General features: G+C 39.5%; 1 protein-coding gene across 1 annotated transcript; it reads right to left on the bottom strand.

Annotated features, from left to right (window-relative positions):
* Nucleotides 1-4,479: 4,479 nt before the first annotated feature.
* On the bottom strand, nucleotides 4,480-5,448 carry LOC121401266 (olfactory receptor 9I1-like). Its single transcript, XM_041585611.1, has one exon. The coding sequence runs from the start codon at nucleotides 5,446-5,448 to the stop codon at nucleotides 4,480-4,482; it is 969 nt and encodes a 322-aa protein (XP_041441545.1).
* Between the last annotated feature and the right edge of the window lie 9,352 nt (nucleotides 5,449-14,800).

Raw genomic sequence — 14,800 nt, 5'->3', positions numbered from 1 at the left:
TCAGTTAATACTATTCTCAATGCTAAGTCATGACATCAAAGCATTTCACTAAGAACATACCGTATAGTCAATTCTTACGTTTACGTCGTATTTGTACTAAAGATGATGAATTTATTGCTAAATCTGAGGACCTTTATTTTAAACTAATACAAAGAGGCTATAATAGAAATATTCTGGATCTTGCTTATGATAGAGCGTTAAAGATTAAAAGAGAGGATTTGTTCAGGAGATATAGTAATTCGAATAATGTGAATACCTATAAGAAAGTGAAAGCTAATACAGGGACTGTATCATGTATTTTAACATACAGTCCACAATTTAATCAGATTAGGAGCATTATCCAAAAAAATTTAGTGATTCTTGAAACAGATCCTATTTTGAAACAAATACTAAAAAGAGGACATACTTTCATTCCTAGGAGAACAGAAACCATAGGAAACAAACTGACCGCTAGCTTTATTAAATTTCAAGAACAAAAAAATACATGGTTAGAAACGAAGGGATGATATCAATGCGGTGCAAGTAGATGCATTGCGTGTAAATTTTTGAAAAAAACTACGTTTTTCTTCCATAACAAATAAAACCTATAATATATGGCACTACATTAACTGTAATACCAAAAATGTAATTTATCTTTTGACTTGTACTAAATGTCAGAAACAATATGTAGGTCAAACTGGACGTAAATTGAAAGATAGGATTAGAGAGCATACGTGTGTTACTCCTATAGCTAAACATTTTGCGGATTGTAATAATAGAAATGTATCCTTTCTAAGTGTAACAGCTATAGATAAAATAATCCCAAATAGTCGAGGAAGAAGTGTTACTTCTGATCTCCTAAAAAAAGAAGCAAAATGGATCTTTTACCCAGCTACTAGACAACCTAATGGGTTAAACTCAGAATTTGATATCTCTTGCTTTATCTAACGAAACCCTTTATTTATTTATTTATGTATTTATTGATGTATGTATTGCAGTCTATTTATATCATATTGATTATATTTATTATTTTTAAACAATTTTACATCTTGCATCTGAATAGTTGGAGATACTTGTGAATTTTTTATACTTTTTGTAACCTTATACTATTTTTAATTAAATAGATTTTGTGTGTTCTACAAAGTGGCCACTCGAGATCACTATGCTTTAGGCTATTTTTGTTAACTCCGCCTAAGTGTTTTTCTATTGGCTCTTTATCCTTTAAATATTGTGTCTGAATTGTAAGAAAATTAGCCTATGATTAAGTTTCCCTGTGTGACACGAAATGCGTCAGGCGTTATTCCTTTTTAGATGTGATGTAAAATAAAGTTTCATATTTTATATATACTTTTCTGGCTCTTGGAATCTACTTTCTTTTGGATGTTCCGGATTGGTGCCTGCCTAATGGGATTTGTTGTGAAATACTCCCCTATGCTGAAGGTCTGGGGCATGTGCACCCGGACCCAACTGGGAAAGCGGTAAGCTTATCCTAATGATACATTAAGATTCTTGCTTCTCGTGAAGTTTTTGCATTTTTGTCTTGAGGGAACCTAGGCTGGAGCAGGAACAAAAACAAGTATTGGGGGCAAGATCACCAAATATCTGATATCAATGATCCAGCTATAGGAGGCAGAAAGGAACTTGCATATATAGACCCATAATTACCAAATTGTAGACATTTGGCTTTAATGAGCATGAGGGTGGAATATGAGAAAACAGAGAGCAATGGCCTAATGGACAGCTTCGTAGAATGCCTCCAGTGGCTTAACAGGAGAGTGCACTGTCCGAATATCACGCAGACCAGGGATTGAATCCCCTAGAGTACTGAAACAGGCCTGCAATGATGCAATCATCTCTCAAATCACTCACATTTAAGAACTTTAAAAATTAAGCCCCTCCCCATATCATAACTCTAATTTAAAAATAAACTTCACCCAACACTTCATCCTATTCCGTCTACAACATTAGTCTCTCAAACTCCCTGCCTCAAGCTATCAGACTCTCCCTTTCCTTCTCTCTAAAGATCCACTTGTTTAGAGAAGCAAAGTAAAGTTTGCCAGGAGGGAGCACAAAGCAAACAGGATTTTTGTCAGCAGAACAGGTTTTAAAATACAATGACAAGTTATGTGCACTATAACAACGGTTGTAAAACAAAAATCCCGAGGAATTACTTAGAGCCAAGCAAAAAAACATCTCATCCTATATTAAAATGTACAGTATTTGGGAGTGGGGCACAAAGTTATGGACTCTTTGTTTCCTTCTGCTGAACTGACAGCCCTGAACAAAGAGCTCTTCTGCAAAGCTATTTTAATTAAAATCTTATTAATTCATCACATAGCAAGAAGTATGCCTGAGATCTCTAATTTAAGTGGAATGGGGATATCCATCAACTTGAACAGCCCAATTTTTATGAATGCAAAATAACTCAAACTTCTCAAGTTGGTTGTCATATACTGTATGTCAAACACAAACCCCAGGGGGAGTGTTTGAACTCTGGTCTAGGTTTTTCTGTCTATAACATCCACCTTTGGCCTCGGGCCTAGCCCCTGGTACTTGGGTGCTGAAGGTATTACCTCCACAGAGGTATCCAAAGACTCCCACAGGGGCAAGAGAGGGAGCCAAACATAAACTGCAGGGAAAGGGCAGAACGAGACAGTCAGGCAGTACCGAATCAGTACCCAATAAACTTCATGAGAATCATGAGACAAATTTGAAGTCAGGAACAAGTTGGGATCAAAACAAGGAAATAATATAAGAAACAGGACCATGGAAACAAGGACCAGAAAAGGAATCAAAGCATCTAGAAGCAAGCAAACTTACCTACCAAGGGCAGTGAATGAGCTCAGAGCTGGGGTTTATATAGCCAGACGGATGGCTAACTGAGCACCTGTGCCCAGATAAACAATAGCTGAATTCAGTATGGCTACCTTTAAACTAAAGGAGAACACAGCGCAAAGCTAGGAGCCTGGCTATCTGCTTAGATAGAGCAGCAATAATGCAGACTACGTAGCAAACAGCAGGTCACTGGCTCAAATCCAGGCAGGATGTTACATTGGATCAGTATGTCTTTACATATGTATATAAAAATGCATCTTCAGAATCTGTTTCTTGAATTTACCATATACTGCCTCGGTAGCAGACCAAACCTGTTTATTTCTCAAGCTGTACACTATTGGATTTAACATTGGAACAAGGCCAACATAAAGAAAAGGAATCAGTCTGTCTAGTTCTTGAGAATCTTCCGAATCACGTTTCACATACAAGCTAAGGGATGACCCACAGAACATTAATACAACTGTGAGATGAGAGGAACAGCTTGAGAAAGTCTTGAGCCTGACAGCTGAGGATTTTATCTTTAAGATGGTTGCGATGATGTAAACATAGGATGTTACAACATTAGTCTCTCAAACTCCCTGCCTCAAGCTATCAGACTCTCCCTTTCCTTCTCTCTAAAGATCCACTTGTTTAGAGAAGCAAAGTAAAGTTTGCCAGGAGGGAGCACAAAGCAAACAGGATTTTTGTCAGCAGAACAGGTTTTAAAATACAATGACAAGTTATGTGCACTATAACAATGGTTGTAAAACAAAAATCCAGAGGAATTACTTAGAGCCAAGCAAAAAAACATCTCATCCTATATTAAAATGTACAGTATTTGGGAGTGGGGCACAAAGTTATGGACTCTTTGTTTCCTTCTGCTGAACTGACAGCCCTGAACAAAGAGCTCTTCTGCAAAGCTATTTTAATTAAAATCTTATTAATTCATCACATAGCAAGAAGTATGCCTGAGATCTCTAATTTAAGTGGAATGGGGATATCCATCAACTTGAACAGCCCAATTTTTATGAATGCAAAATAACTCAAACTTCTCAAGTTGGTTGTCATATACTGTATGTCAAACACAAACCCCAGGGGGAGTGTTTGAACTCTGGTCTAGGTTTTTCTGTCTATAACATCCACCTTTGGCCTCGGGCCTAGCCCCTGGTACTTGGGTGCTGAAGGTATTACCTCCACAGAGGTATCCAAAGACTCCCACAGGGGCAAGAGAGGGAGCCAAACATAAACTGCAGGGAAAGGGCAGAACGAGACAGTCAGGCAGTACCGAATCAGTACCCAATAAACTTCATGAGAATCATGAGACAAATTTGAAGTCAGGAACAAGTTGGGATCAAAACAAGGAAATAATATAAGAAACAGGACCATGGAAACAAGGACCAGAAAAGGAATCAAAGCATCTAGAAGCAAGCAAACTTACCTACCAAGGGCAGTGAATGAGCTCAGAGCTGGGGTTTATATAGCCAGACGGATGGCTAACTGAGCACCTGTGCCCAGATAAACAATAGCTGAATTCAGTATGGCTACCTTTAAACTAAAGGAGAACACAGCGCAAAGCTAGGAGCCTGGCTATCTGCTTAGATAGAGCAGCAATAATGCAGACTACGTAGCAAACAGCAGGTCACTGGCTCAAATCCAGGCAGGATGTTACATTGGATCAGTATGTCTTTACATATGTATATAAAAATGCATCTTCAGAATCTGTTTCTTGAATTTACCATATACTGCCTCGGTAGCAGACCAAACCTGTTTATTTCTCAAGCTGTACACTATTGGATTTAACATTGGAACAAGGCCAACATAAAGAAAAGGAATCAGTCTGTCTAGTTCTTGAGAATCTTCCGAATCACGTTTCACATACAAGCTAAGGGATGACCCACAGAACATTAATACAACTGTGAGATGAGAGGAACAGCTTGAGAAAGTCTTGAGCCTGACAGCTGAGGATTTTATCTTTAAGATGGTTGCGATGATGTAAACATAGGATGTTAGAGTGAATGTAAGAGGAAGAAACCCAACGAAAACAGTTCCAACTGATATTAATGTCTGAATATGTGCGGTATTGCTGCAGGAGAGCCCTAACAAAGTTTTAATATCACAAAAGATGTAATTTAGATCATGTGACTTACAGAATGATAGAGCAGATATTAAAAAACAGTAACAAATGCCATTACAGACATACAAAATCCATGGAGTTGCTACCAGTAGGATACATAGCTTTGGGCTCATGATGAGGTAGTAACGCAAAGGAATACAAATAGCCACAAAACGATCAAATGCCATGACTGCCAGTAAGAAAAAGTCTGTATCAACACATATTGCAAACATAAATAACTGTGTTAAACATGCAATAAAAGAAATACTGGTGTCCCCAGTAATTGTGATGGCTATCAGCTTTGGCAGAATAGCAGAAACAAATATAATGTCCTGGACTGCCAGGTTGCACAGAAAGAAATACATGGGAGTGTGTAATCTGTAATCTAAATATACAAGTATAATAATAAACAGGTTTCCAAGCATGGTTAGTAGGTATATTAACAAAATGACAATGAAAGTAATATGAGTGTCTATTCCACAGCTGGAGAATGCAAGGAGATTAAATTCCTTCCCCGTTGTATAATTCTGTTCATTTTTCATTCTGCTGCCTTTATTGAGAGAGAGAGAGAGAGAGAGAGAGAGAGAGAGAGAGAGAGAGAGAGAGAGATGAATAAAACAGATCATGACATCAGTACTGATATTTTATTCTTTGGTAATTAACTGTAATAATTTTACCCTAGTAATGGATTTTTGGAACAGAAACAGAGGGTGACTTTTTTGGTGGGGAGGCTACATGACCTTTTGAAGAAATTGTAAAATACAGAAAAAAACACATATGGTACAGAAAATGTTTCTTATCATCTTCTTTTGAGCTGTTACAGCTGGTTGATACCCTTGCTACTACACAATGTGTTCTCTCTTGGAAGAAAAATGACTTTGGATGGAGAGGAAGATTCAGCTGTGCATCTGCAGTTAGACTTTTTTGATTGTTTGAAATTTCTTTAGAAACTTACTGCTGCTGTCTTTGTAAGCACAGACGTTTCAAAAAGAACTGAAGCACTGTAACAACTACATTTAAAGCTGCTTTAGTCCCTTTGGGGGGATGTTATTCAGGCCCAGATGTGTTAATTAAAGTAAATGTTTTTTCCTAGTCATTATGTGACCAATTCAAATGCTTTCATTGTTTAACCTTCTTTGCCGTTAATCCAAATAACAAAAACAGATTCTAATTTACAAACATTTACATTTTCAAGGTATGATTGCAAGGCAGTGGTTCCCAAACTGTGGGGAGCAGCCTAAATGGCAGTTAAGGCGATTTGGGGAAAACACCTACTTACATTGTTAAATACTTCTGAAAAGCCAGTTTAAAGATCAATTAGAGTGAGACTTGCGGTAAACACTATGAAAAAACATTATGTTGTCACAGGGTCGGGCCAAGCGGAATGGGCGCCCTAGGCAACCCGGCTAGTTAGCCCACCACACACAGTGCTTGCACCCAAATGAGTGTTTATGAACCTAACCAATACTGTTTGCATGGGCAGTAACAGAACGCCTGTTAAGGGAGGGGGGAGGAAGACGGAGAGGAGGAAGTGGAGTGAAGGAAAGGGAACTAGGGAGGGAAGAGGCAGAATGGGCAGCGAACATAGACTAGGGGCAGGGTCAGACTGGCCTGCCGGGGCATTAAGAAAAAACCCGGTGGGCCCTGGACTTGGTGGGCCCCTAGGCCCTGCTTTAGTTAACTTGCGGTGGCTTGCCATAATAAAATAATTTATAGTCCGTGCAATTAGGTCTGGGTGAACACTTATGCAGCTGCAGGCGGTGTGGGCCTCATTAAAATCAGAATTGTTTCGACCCCCGACTGGGGGTATTATACATGGAATTGCCGCTGTGCCATCCTACTTTGAATTCTGGGGTATTATACATGGAATTGCCTCTGTGCCATCCTACTGTGAATTCTGGGGGTATTATACATGGAATTGCCTCTGTGCCATCCTACTTTGAATTCTGGGGGTATTATACATGGAATTGCCGCTGTGCCATCCTACTGTGAATTCTGGGGGAATTATACATGGAATTGCCTCTGTGCCATCCTACTTTGAATTCTGGGGGTATTATACATGGAATTGCCGCTGTGCCATCCTACTTTGAATTCTGGGGTATTATACATGGAATTTCCGCTGTGCCATCCTACTGTGAATTCTGGGGGTATTATACATGGAATTGCCACTGTGCCATCCTACTGTGAATGCTAGTGAATTATACATGGAATTGCACTGTGGCATCCTACTGTGAATTCTGGGGTAGTATACATGGAATTGCCCTTGTGCCATCCTACTGTGAATTTTGGGGTTATAATACATGGAATTGCCTCTGTGCCATCCTACTGTGAATTCTGGGGGTATTATACATGGAATTGCCCTTGTGCCATCCTACTGTGAATTCTGGGGGTATAATACATGGAATTGCCTCTGTGCCATCCTACTGTGAATGCTGGGGTATTATAAATGAATTGTCTCTGTGCCATCCTACTGTGAATTCTGGGGGTATTATACATGGATTTGCCCCTGTGCCATCCTACTGTGAATTCTGGGGTAGTATTCATGGAATTGCCTCTGTGCCATCCTACTTTGAATTCTGGGGGTATTATACGTGGAATTGCCCTTGTACCATCCTACTGTGAATTCTGGGGGTAGTATACATTGAATTGCCTCTGTGCCATCCTACTGTGAATGCTGGGGTATTATACATGGAATTGCACTGTGCCATCCTGCTGTGAATTCTGGGGGTATTATACATGGAATTGCCCTTGTGCCATCCTACTGTGAATTCTGGGGGTATAATACATGGAATTGCCTCTGTGCCATCCTACTGTGAATGCTGGGGTATTATACATGTGAATTCTGGGGGTGTGTATGCATGTAATTGCTACTGTGTCCATCCTTCAGTTTTTATAGTTTTTAATTGGGGGGTGGGCCCTTGAGACAAGGTTTCCTGGTGGGCTCCAGGCACCCCAGTCCAACACTGACTAGGGGTAAGCAGAAGACGCTTAATCGGTACCTGCCAAGCACCCCCTTATTGTTGCACCCTAGGCAGGTGCCTCTTCTGTCTACCCCTAGTTCCGGCCCCGTGTTGTCATAGTTTGTTGTATTGACGAGCCAACTAAGTTTAAAGGAGAAATTCAATTGCGATCACTGTACACCTCAAATTACCAACGGTAATGAGTGGAAAAAACAGAAGAATTCAAATAATATAGTTTAGTACTTTAAATAACATTCACACCCATCATGTTAAGAAGAGTTTAAATCAATGTGCCCCTTCTGATAGGTGTAACAAGTGAAGTGATTGAGGTTATCACACGTGCAATAATTATGTACAAGAGGGATTCGCCGCGCATGCGTCCCCTTCCAAGAATCCCTGAAATTTATCCTTGTCATTGTTACTGTTTTTACGGCTATTACTGGTATGTACTCATTTTTGTTTAAAATTTCTCTTTCTGACTTTAGAAATAAACAGAGAGAGAGAAGACACTATTTTGGCCAAACTGTATGACAACGTTGTAAAAATTGGGGATAAAGTAATTGTACCTGAAAATGTAAATCTTTTACCACATTTTGAATTGCATAAAGGTTTCGTATACAGAATATACAAGAGTATAAACAGGAGGTTTCAAAACAACTGATGGTTTCTAGGGAGCTAATAAGGGCTGTGTTTAACTGGGCTCATATATTTCCCTGGGGAGGGCATAAACCTTGCACCTCCTTGCAGGGTTTTTCTGCCAGGGATTTACAGAGATGTAAATACTTATAGTACTGCATTCCCAGATCAGCCACCCAGCCAAAGAGAACCAAAACCTCCTTCTTTATTAAGTATCCCCAATAACAAGGGTTTGGGCTCACATCTTCCCACCGATAAAGGTGCAAGAAGTCCCTAGGTATCTGGGGGTCAGCAGCCCACACTTAGGAGGAAATGCATAAGATCGCCAACCCTTTTTTCTTTAGGGTTAATTTTCTTCCCAGACAAGGGTTGGGGAGTCGGGCTTCAGCTGCAAAAGTAATGGCCGCCTGCAAACAAGGGAGGTATGTAGCAAAGTGACGTGCTATTAAATATCCAACTGGGTCCAATTAGCCTCAGGTGGCTAATCAGCACTCCTTAAAACCCTGGCTGGTCAGTCTCTCAACAGAACTAGCTGGGAGAGACAGGGAAAGAGTGTACAGGATCTTGACACAGAGGATCCTATGTGCCTGTGCACACAGCGTGTAGAAGGTCTTTAACTGCACTCAGCAAACATGACTACATATCGGAATCATTAAGAAATTTGTCTGATGTGAATTGTTACAAACTACTTACCTTTAACCCTACAAAGAAATTCCAGGTAGAAATTGATGTTCTTATTAAAAAGTTTTACTCAATAATATTATCGATAAAAAGACCAGTCAATACTTGCATGCTGATTCTCCTAAAATCCTAATTTTTCATCATTTTCCCAAAATTCATAAAAAAGACAGACCTCCTTTGGGTAGACCGATTGTTGCAGGGATTCCTTGGATGAAAGGCTTTGTGAGCTAATAGATCACTATCTCCAACCTCTAGTTCTAAGGCTACCAAGCTATTTGAGGGATAGCAGTCAATGTGTTACACATTTTTAAACATTTGAAATGGCAACCAGGCTTCAAGTGGGCCTCAATTGATGTTACCTCATTATACTCTTGCATACCCCATCATTTAGGTATTACAGCTATTAAGTACCACCTTTCCCAATATAGTTCATATGACAACAACACTGTTACTTTTATTTTGGATTCTATACTGTTTCTGCTCACACACAATTACTTTCTTTTTGATCACAAGTATTATCTTCAATGCTGTGGCACAGAAATGGGTGCTAAGTTTGCTCCTTCTTTTGCAAACCTATACCTTGGTTGGTGGGAGGACCAGATCATTTTTCATGACTCAAACACATACAAAGATTGTATCATTTATTATGGGTGCTATATAGATGATATTCTATTAGTTTGGTCAGGCACAAGATTTTATTTCTCACATTAACTGTAATGATTTAAATTTAAAGACATTACACTCATATCTGTAAGTGATAATGTTTCTTCAACACTTTATCGAAAAGACTGTGTGGGTAACACAATTTTGCATGCCCATTCTTCCCATCCAGTTCACCTTATTAAAAGTATACCATATAGCTAGTTTTTGAGACTTCGAAGAATATGTTCTACCTCTGATGAATTTGTAACACAATCTTGCCTGTTACGTGACAGACTTCTAGATAGTATATAGTATGGGTAATTTGATTGTAGCTTTTTCGAAAGCCTTACATAAAAAATGAGGTGATCTATTTAAGAAATACAGTGGTGTGAAAAACTATTTGCCCCCTTCCTGATTTCTTATTCTTTTGCATGTTTGTCAGACAAAATGTTTCTGATCATCAAACACATTTAACTATTAGTCAAAGATAACACAAGCAAACACAAAATGCAGTTTTTAAATGAGGGTTTTTATTATTTAGGGAGAAAAGAACTCCAAACCTGTGTGAAAAACCTAATAACTGGTTGGGCCACCCTTAGCAGCAATAACTGCAATCAAGCGTTTGCGATAACTTGCAACGAGTCTTTTACAGCGCTCTGGAGGAATTTTGGCCCACTCATCTTTGCAGAATTGTTGTAATTCAGCTTTATTTGAGGGGTTTTCTAGCATGAACCGCCTTTTTAAGGTCATGCCACAACATCTCAATAGGATTCAGGTCAGGACTTTGACTAGGCCACTCCAAAGTCTTCATTTTGTTTTTCTTCAGCCATTCAGAGGTGGATTTGCTGGTGTGTTTTGGGTCATTGTCCTGCTGCAGCACCCAAGATCGCTTCAGCTTGAGTTGACGAACAGATGGCCGGACATTCTCCTTCAGGATTTTTTGGTAGACAGTAGAATTCATGGTTCCATCTATCACAGCAAGTCTTCCAGGTCCTGAAGCAGCAAAACAACCCCAGACCATCACACTACCACCACCATATTTTACTGTTGGTATGATGTTCTTTTTCTGAAATGCTGTGTTACTTTTACGCCAGATGTAACGGACACGCACCTTCCAAAAAGTTCAACTTTTGTCTCGTCGGTCCACAAGGTATTTTCCCAAAAGTCTTGGCAATCATTGAGATGTTTTTTAGCAAAATTGAGACGAGCCTTAATGTTCTTTTTGCTTAAAATGGTTTGCGCCTTGGAAATCTGCCATGCAGGCCGTTTTTGCCCAGTCTCTTTCTTATGGTGGAGTCGTGAACACTGACCTTAATTGAGGCAAGTGAGGCCTGCAGTTCTTTAGATGTTGCCCTGGGGTCTTTTGTGGCCTCTCGGATGAGTTGTCTCTGTGCTCTTGGGGTAATTTTGGTCGGCCGGCCACTCCTGGGAAAGTTCACCACTGTTCCATGTTTTTGCCATTTGTGGATAATGGCTCTCACTGTGGTTCGCTGGAGTCCCAAAGCTTTAGAAATGGCTTTATAACCTTTGAAATTGAACTCAGGTGTGATAAACCACAGTTAAGTTATTTTTTAACAAGGGGGGCAATCACACAGGCCCATGTAGATTTGGAGTTTTTTTTCTCCCTTAATAACGTAAACCTTCATTTAAAAACTGCATTTTGTGTTCAATTATGTTATCTTTGACTAATAGTTAACGGTTTTTGATGAGCAGAAACATTTAAGTGTAACAAACATGCAAAAGAATAAGAAATCAGGAAGGGGGCAAATAGTTTTTCACACCACTGTATAAATTCAATTCTGATCGTAATCCTACTAATTGCCTTTCTCCCACTGAATCTAATACACAAAAGAAGAATGACTTTGAAACGTTGTCTTGTCTTTTGACATATAGTGCTCAATTCAAACAAATCAGACACATTATTAATAAGAATCTAGCCATTCTTCACACAGACCCGACATTAGACAAAATCTTAGGACCAAAATGTCGCTTTGTCTCCAGACACTCCAAAAATATTGGAGATCTTCTATCCCCAAGTCTCATACAAAGTTCTGAATTTACTCATAACACTTGGTTAAACACAAAGGGCATAAATGTGGAGCTCGTAAGTGTATACTATGTTAATAGAACTACTACCTCTCTGTCCTCCAGTTCTGATAAAACATACAATATCAGACAATACATCAATTGTAATTCTAAAAATGTTGTATATCTTATGACAAGCAAAAAATGCCTCCAACAATATGTTGGACAAACAAGTCATACATTAAAAAAGAGAAATAGGGAAAATATACGTAACATAAAGCATCCAAACTGTTTTACTACTGTAGCCAGACATTTTGATACTTGTACTAACAGATCCCTTTCTTTCTTTTCTGTAATTGGTATAGAGAAAGTTTCAGCACATATCAGAGGTGGGAGCACTTTAAAAACACTTCTAAAACAAGAAGCAAAATGGATATTCTTTTTAGAAACCAGACAGCTATTTGGCATGAATCGGGAATAAAACATTTCCTGCTTTGTTTAAAAATATCAACAAATAAATGTTCACCTCATATACCGTATATACTCGAGTATAAGCCGACCCAAGTATAAGCCGAGGTACCTAATTTTACCAAAAAAAACTGGGAAAACTTATTGACTCGAGTATAAGCATAGGATGAGAAATGCAGCAGCTTTCAATGTTTTCTTTAACTGGACTACAGCTCCCAGCATCCTCCAGCGACCATTCAATTATCAAATCATAGGGGGCACTAAGTTTGGAAGTGAAAGTTGGGATTAGGAAGCTGTGCTGTGAGGGGAGCTGTGGACCTTTTTTGGTGGAAAGAAGGATTTGAGTGGGCAGAGAATAAAGGCCATAATGCAGGCTCTCATACACAAGGAGCAGTCGCTCATACACACAAAAGCCTCTTCTCCAGCACCTAAAGTTACCCCCTCCCTCTTGTACTCACTTTGCCTGGGTTTGTCAAGGCTCTGGTCAGTGATAGTCATGATCTGTTGCAATATGTCACCGACATCCAGCTTCCTGGGCTCCCCATTGTTTGTTGGGGGATCCTGCATAGGATGAGGAGTGAGAGTTTGGGTCCCCCATGGATGGGGAGTCCTGGAATCCCCACCCCCCTGGCCTGCATCAGCCTGCCTTGTTCATCCATCTGAGCAGCAACAGCGAGGGATCGCTCTCCTGTTTTAATGTGTGTGTCCCTCAGCTCTGTCTCCCTTGTCCTTCATAGTACACTCCTTCTCCTGCCCTGAGTCCCGTCTTTCTATTGATCGCTTCCACCATGCGATTTGAATATCCAGTATCCTCGTCTCCCAGCAGCACCAATGTGGCCAGTGCGGAGCGCGCCTGCAGTGACATCACACGCATCGCGCACACTGTTCAGACTCCAGCAGCCAGACCAGAGTAGCTGCAGGGGGGAGGGGGCATGTCCCGCGGCCACCATGACCTTCCTCTCGACGTTAACCAAGGCAACAGATCATTTCGTGCTGGGCCGCATGGATCTCCATCCCGGTTCAGCTAGGTACAAAGGATCATTTTTGTGCAAGCAGGCCTGACTCAGCATATTTCAGCTGAAAAACTGGGCTTATACTCGAGTATATACGATACCTACTAAATACTAGAATTTTGACATCCAATTTTAAATTATTTTTGCCAAAAATATTTCTATTGTTGTTTCTTTACAGATACTGAAGATTTTCCTTTCTAGAATAATACGTTGCTAAGTAACTTGCATTATAGAAATCAGGTAATGGTAAGAGTCTACTATAAATATGATTTAAAGTTGCACCAAGGTTTTTTGCAGGTAGGCTCTTAATAGAGCAGGTACTGATTGTTACTAAAACAGAGATATTACTGTATGTTGCTTTTAACTTTTGTAACTTTTTAAACTGTCTTTTATCCAGTGATATTTCTCACGAAGGTTATTTATCTACATTACACAATTGGACCGTGCACATCTATTCATCACTATGAACTATTTATTAAGAGAATTTAGAGGAATCAATTTAACGCTGTTAACAAGGCCTTAAGAGTTTATTGGCTCATTTACGAAATTGGTTGGTGGAGCTTTTGGTGTGGTACTATAAAGTTGTTTGTTATACACTTGTTTGATACACTTGAAAAAGGGCCTTGGTGCCCGAACCATGTCATGTGGATACACAATAAATGTTATATGCAGTTATCCTGCCGACAGCATGTGATTCCCATACCCTGATATAGACTGTAACTACTATGAGGAGGCCAGGGATGGAGCTTCCAGGGAACCGCTACGTCTGGCTACTTATAAAGTACGGCTAATGAGTGTAAATTTATTATTGGGAATGGTGCTACTACCCTGGGAACAGTTTCATCTTGCTCCTAAGTAGAACTAACGTCAGCTGCAAGCAGTTCTGAGTATCTAGGATTCAATGAAGACTGTGCTACACACTAGCCCTTGCTTTTACCTCAGCTCAATATTATGGAGGTCCTAAATATTTCTCTATACAAGAGGACACCTTCTCTGCAGTCTTCTGCTGCTACATGCTAGAAAATAGATTCCCCCTGGATCAAAGATAGCTATTAAACATGCAGGTTCATCCAGCATCAGATAGCTAAGAGAGAGCTAGAGATCTTGGCCTTCGTTTTTATTTCATTACATAGTGAAATGTTATCTAATTATATCTGAATATAATCTGCATAAAATGATATTTAGAGTCAAATGGCTAGGTCAAGTCTCTTAAAGAAAGATAGGCTTATTTATAAAGATGTGTACAATAATTCTTACCAAAAAAGGTGTACATAATGGTATAAGTGATATTTATATTTTTCCCGATTTTACCCATTACCATTTCTGAAATCAGGAATCAGAACTAAAAAGTCATATTTTCATAACTGGACCTCAGAGCTGGTAAGTGTGTAAGTTTTACAGGTGTCTATTTTAATTCACTACAGGAATTTACACAATAATTTATTCTCATCTAAAAAAAAAGGTGATGC

Source organism: Xenopus laevis, chromosome 3L, assembly GCF_017654675.1.
Source record: "Xenopus laevis strain J_2021 chromosome 3L, Xenopus_laevis_v10.1, whole genome shotgun sequence".
In the NCBI taxonomy this organism is placed as follows: Eukaryota; Metazoa; Chordata; class Amphibia; order Anura; family Pipidae; genus Xenopus; species Xenopus laevis.
Note: the sequence above shows the minus strand (reverse complement) of the source record. Positions and strands in the feature narration are given on the sequence as shown.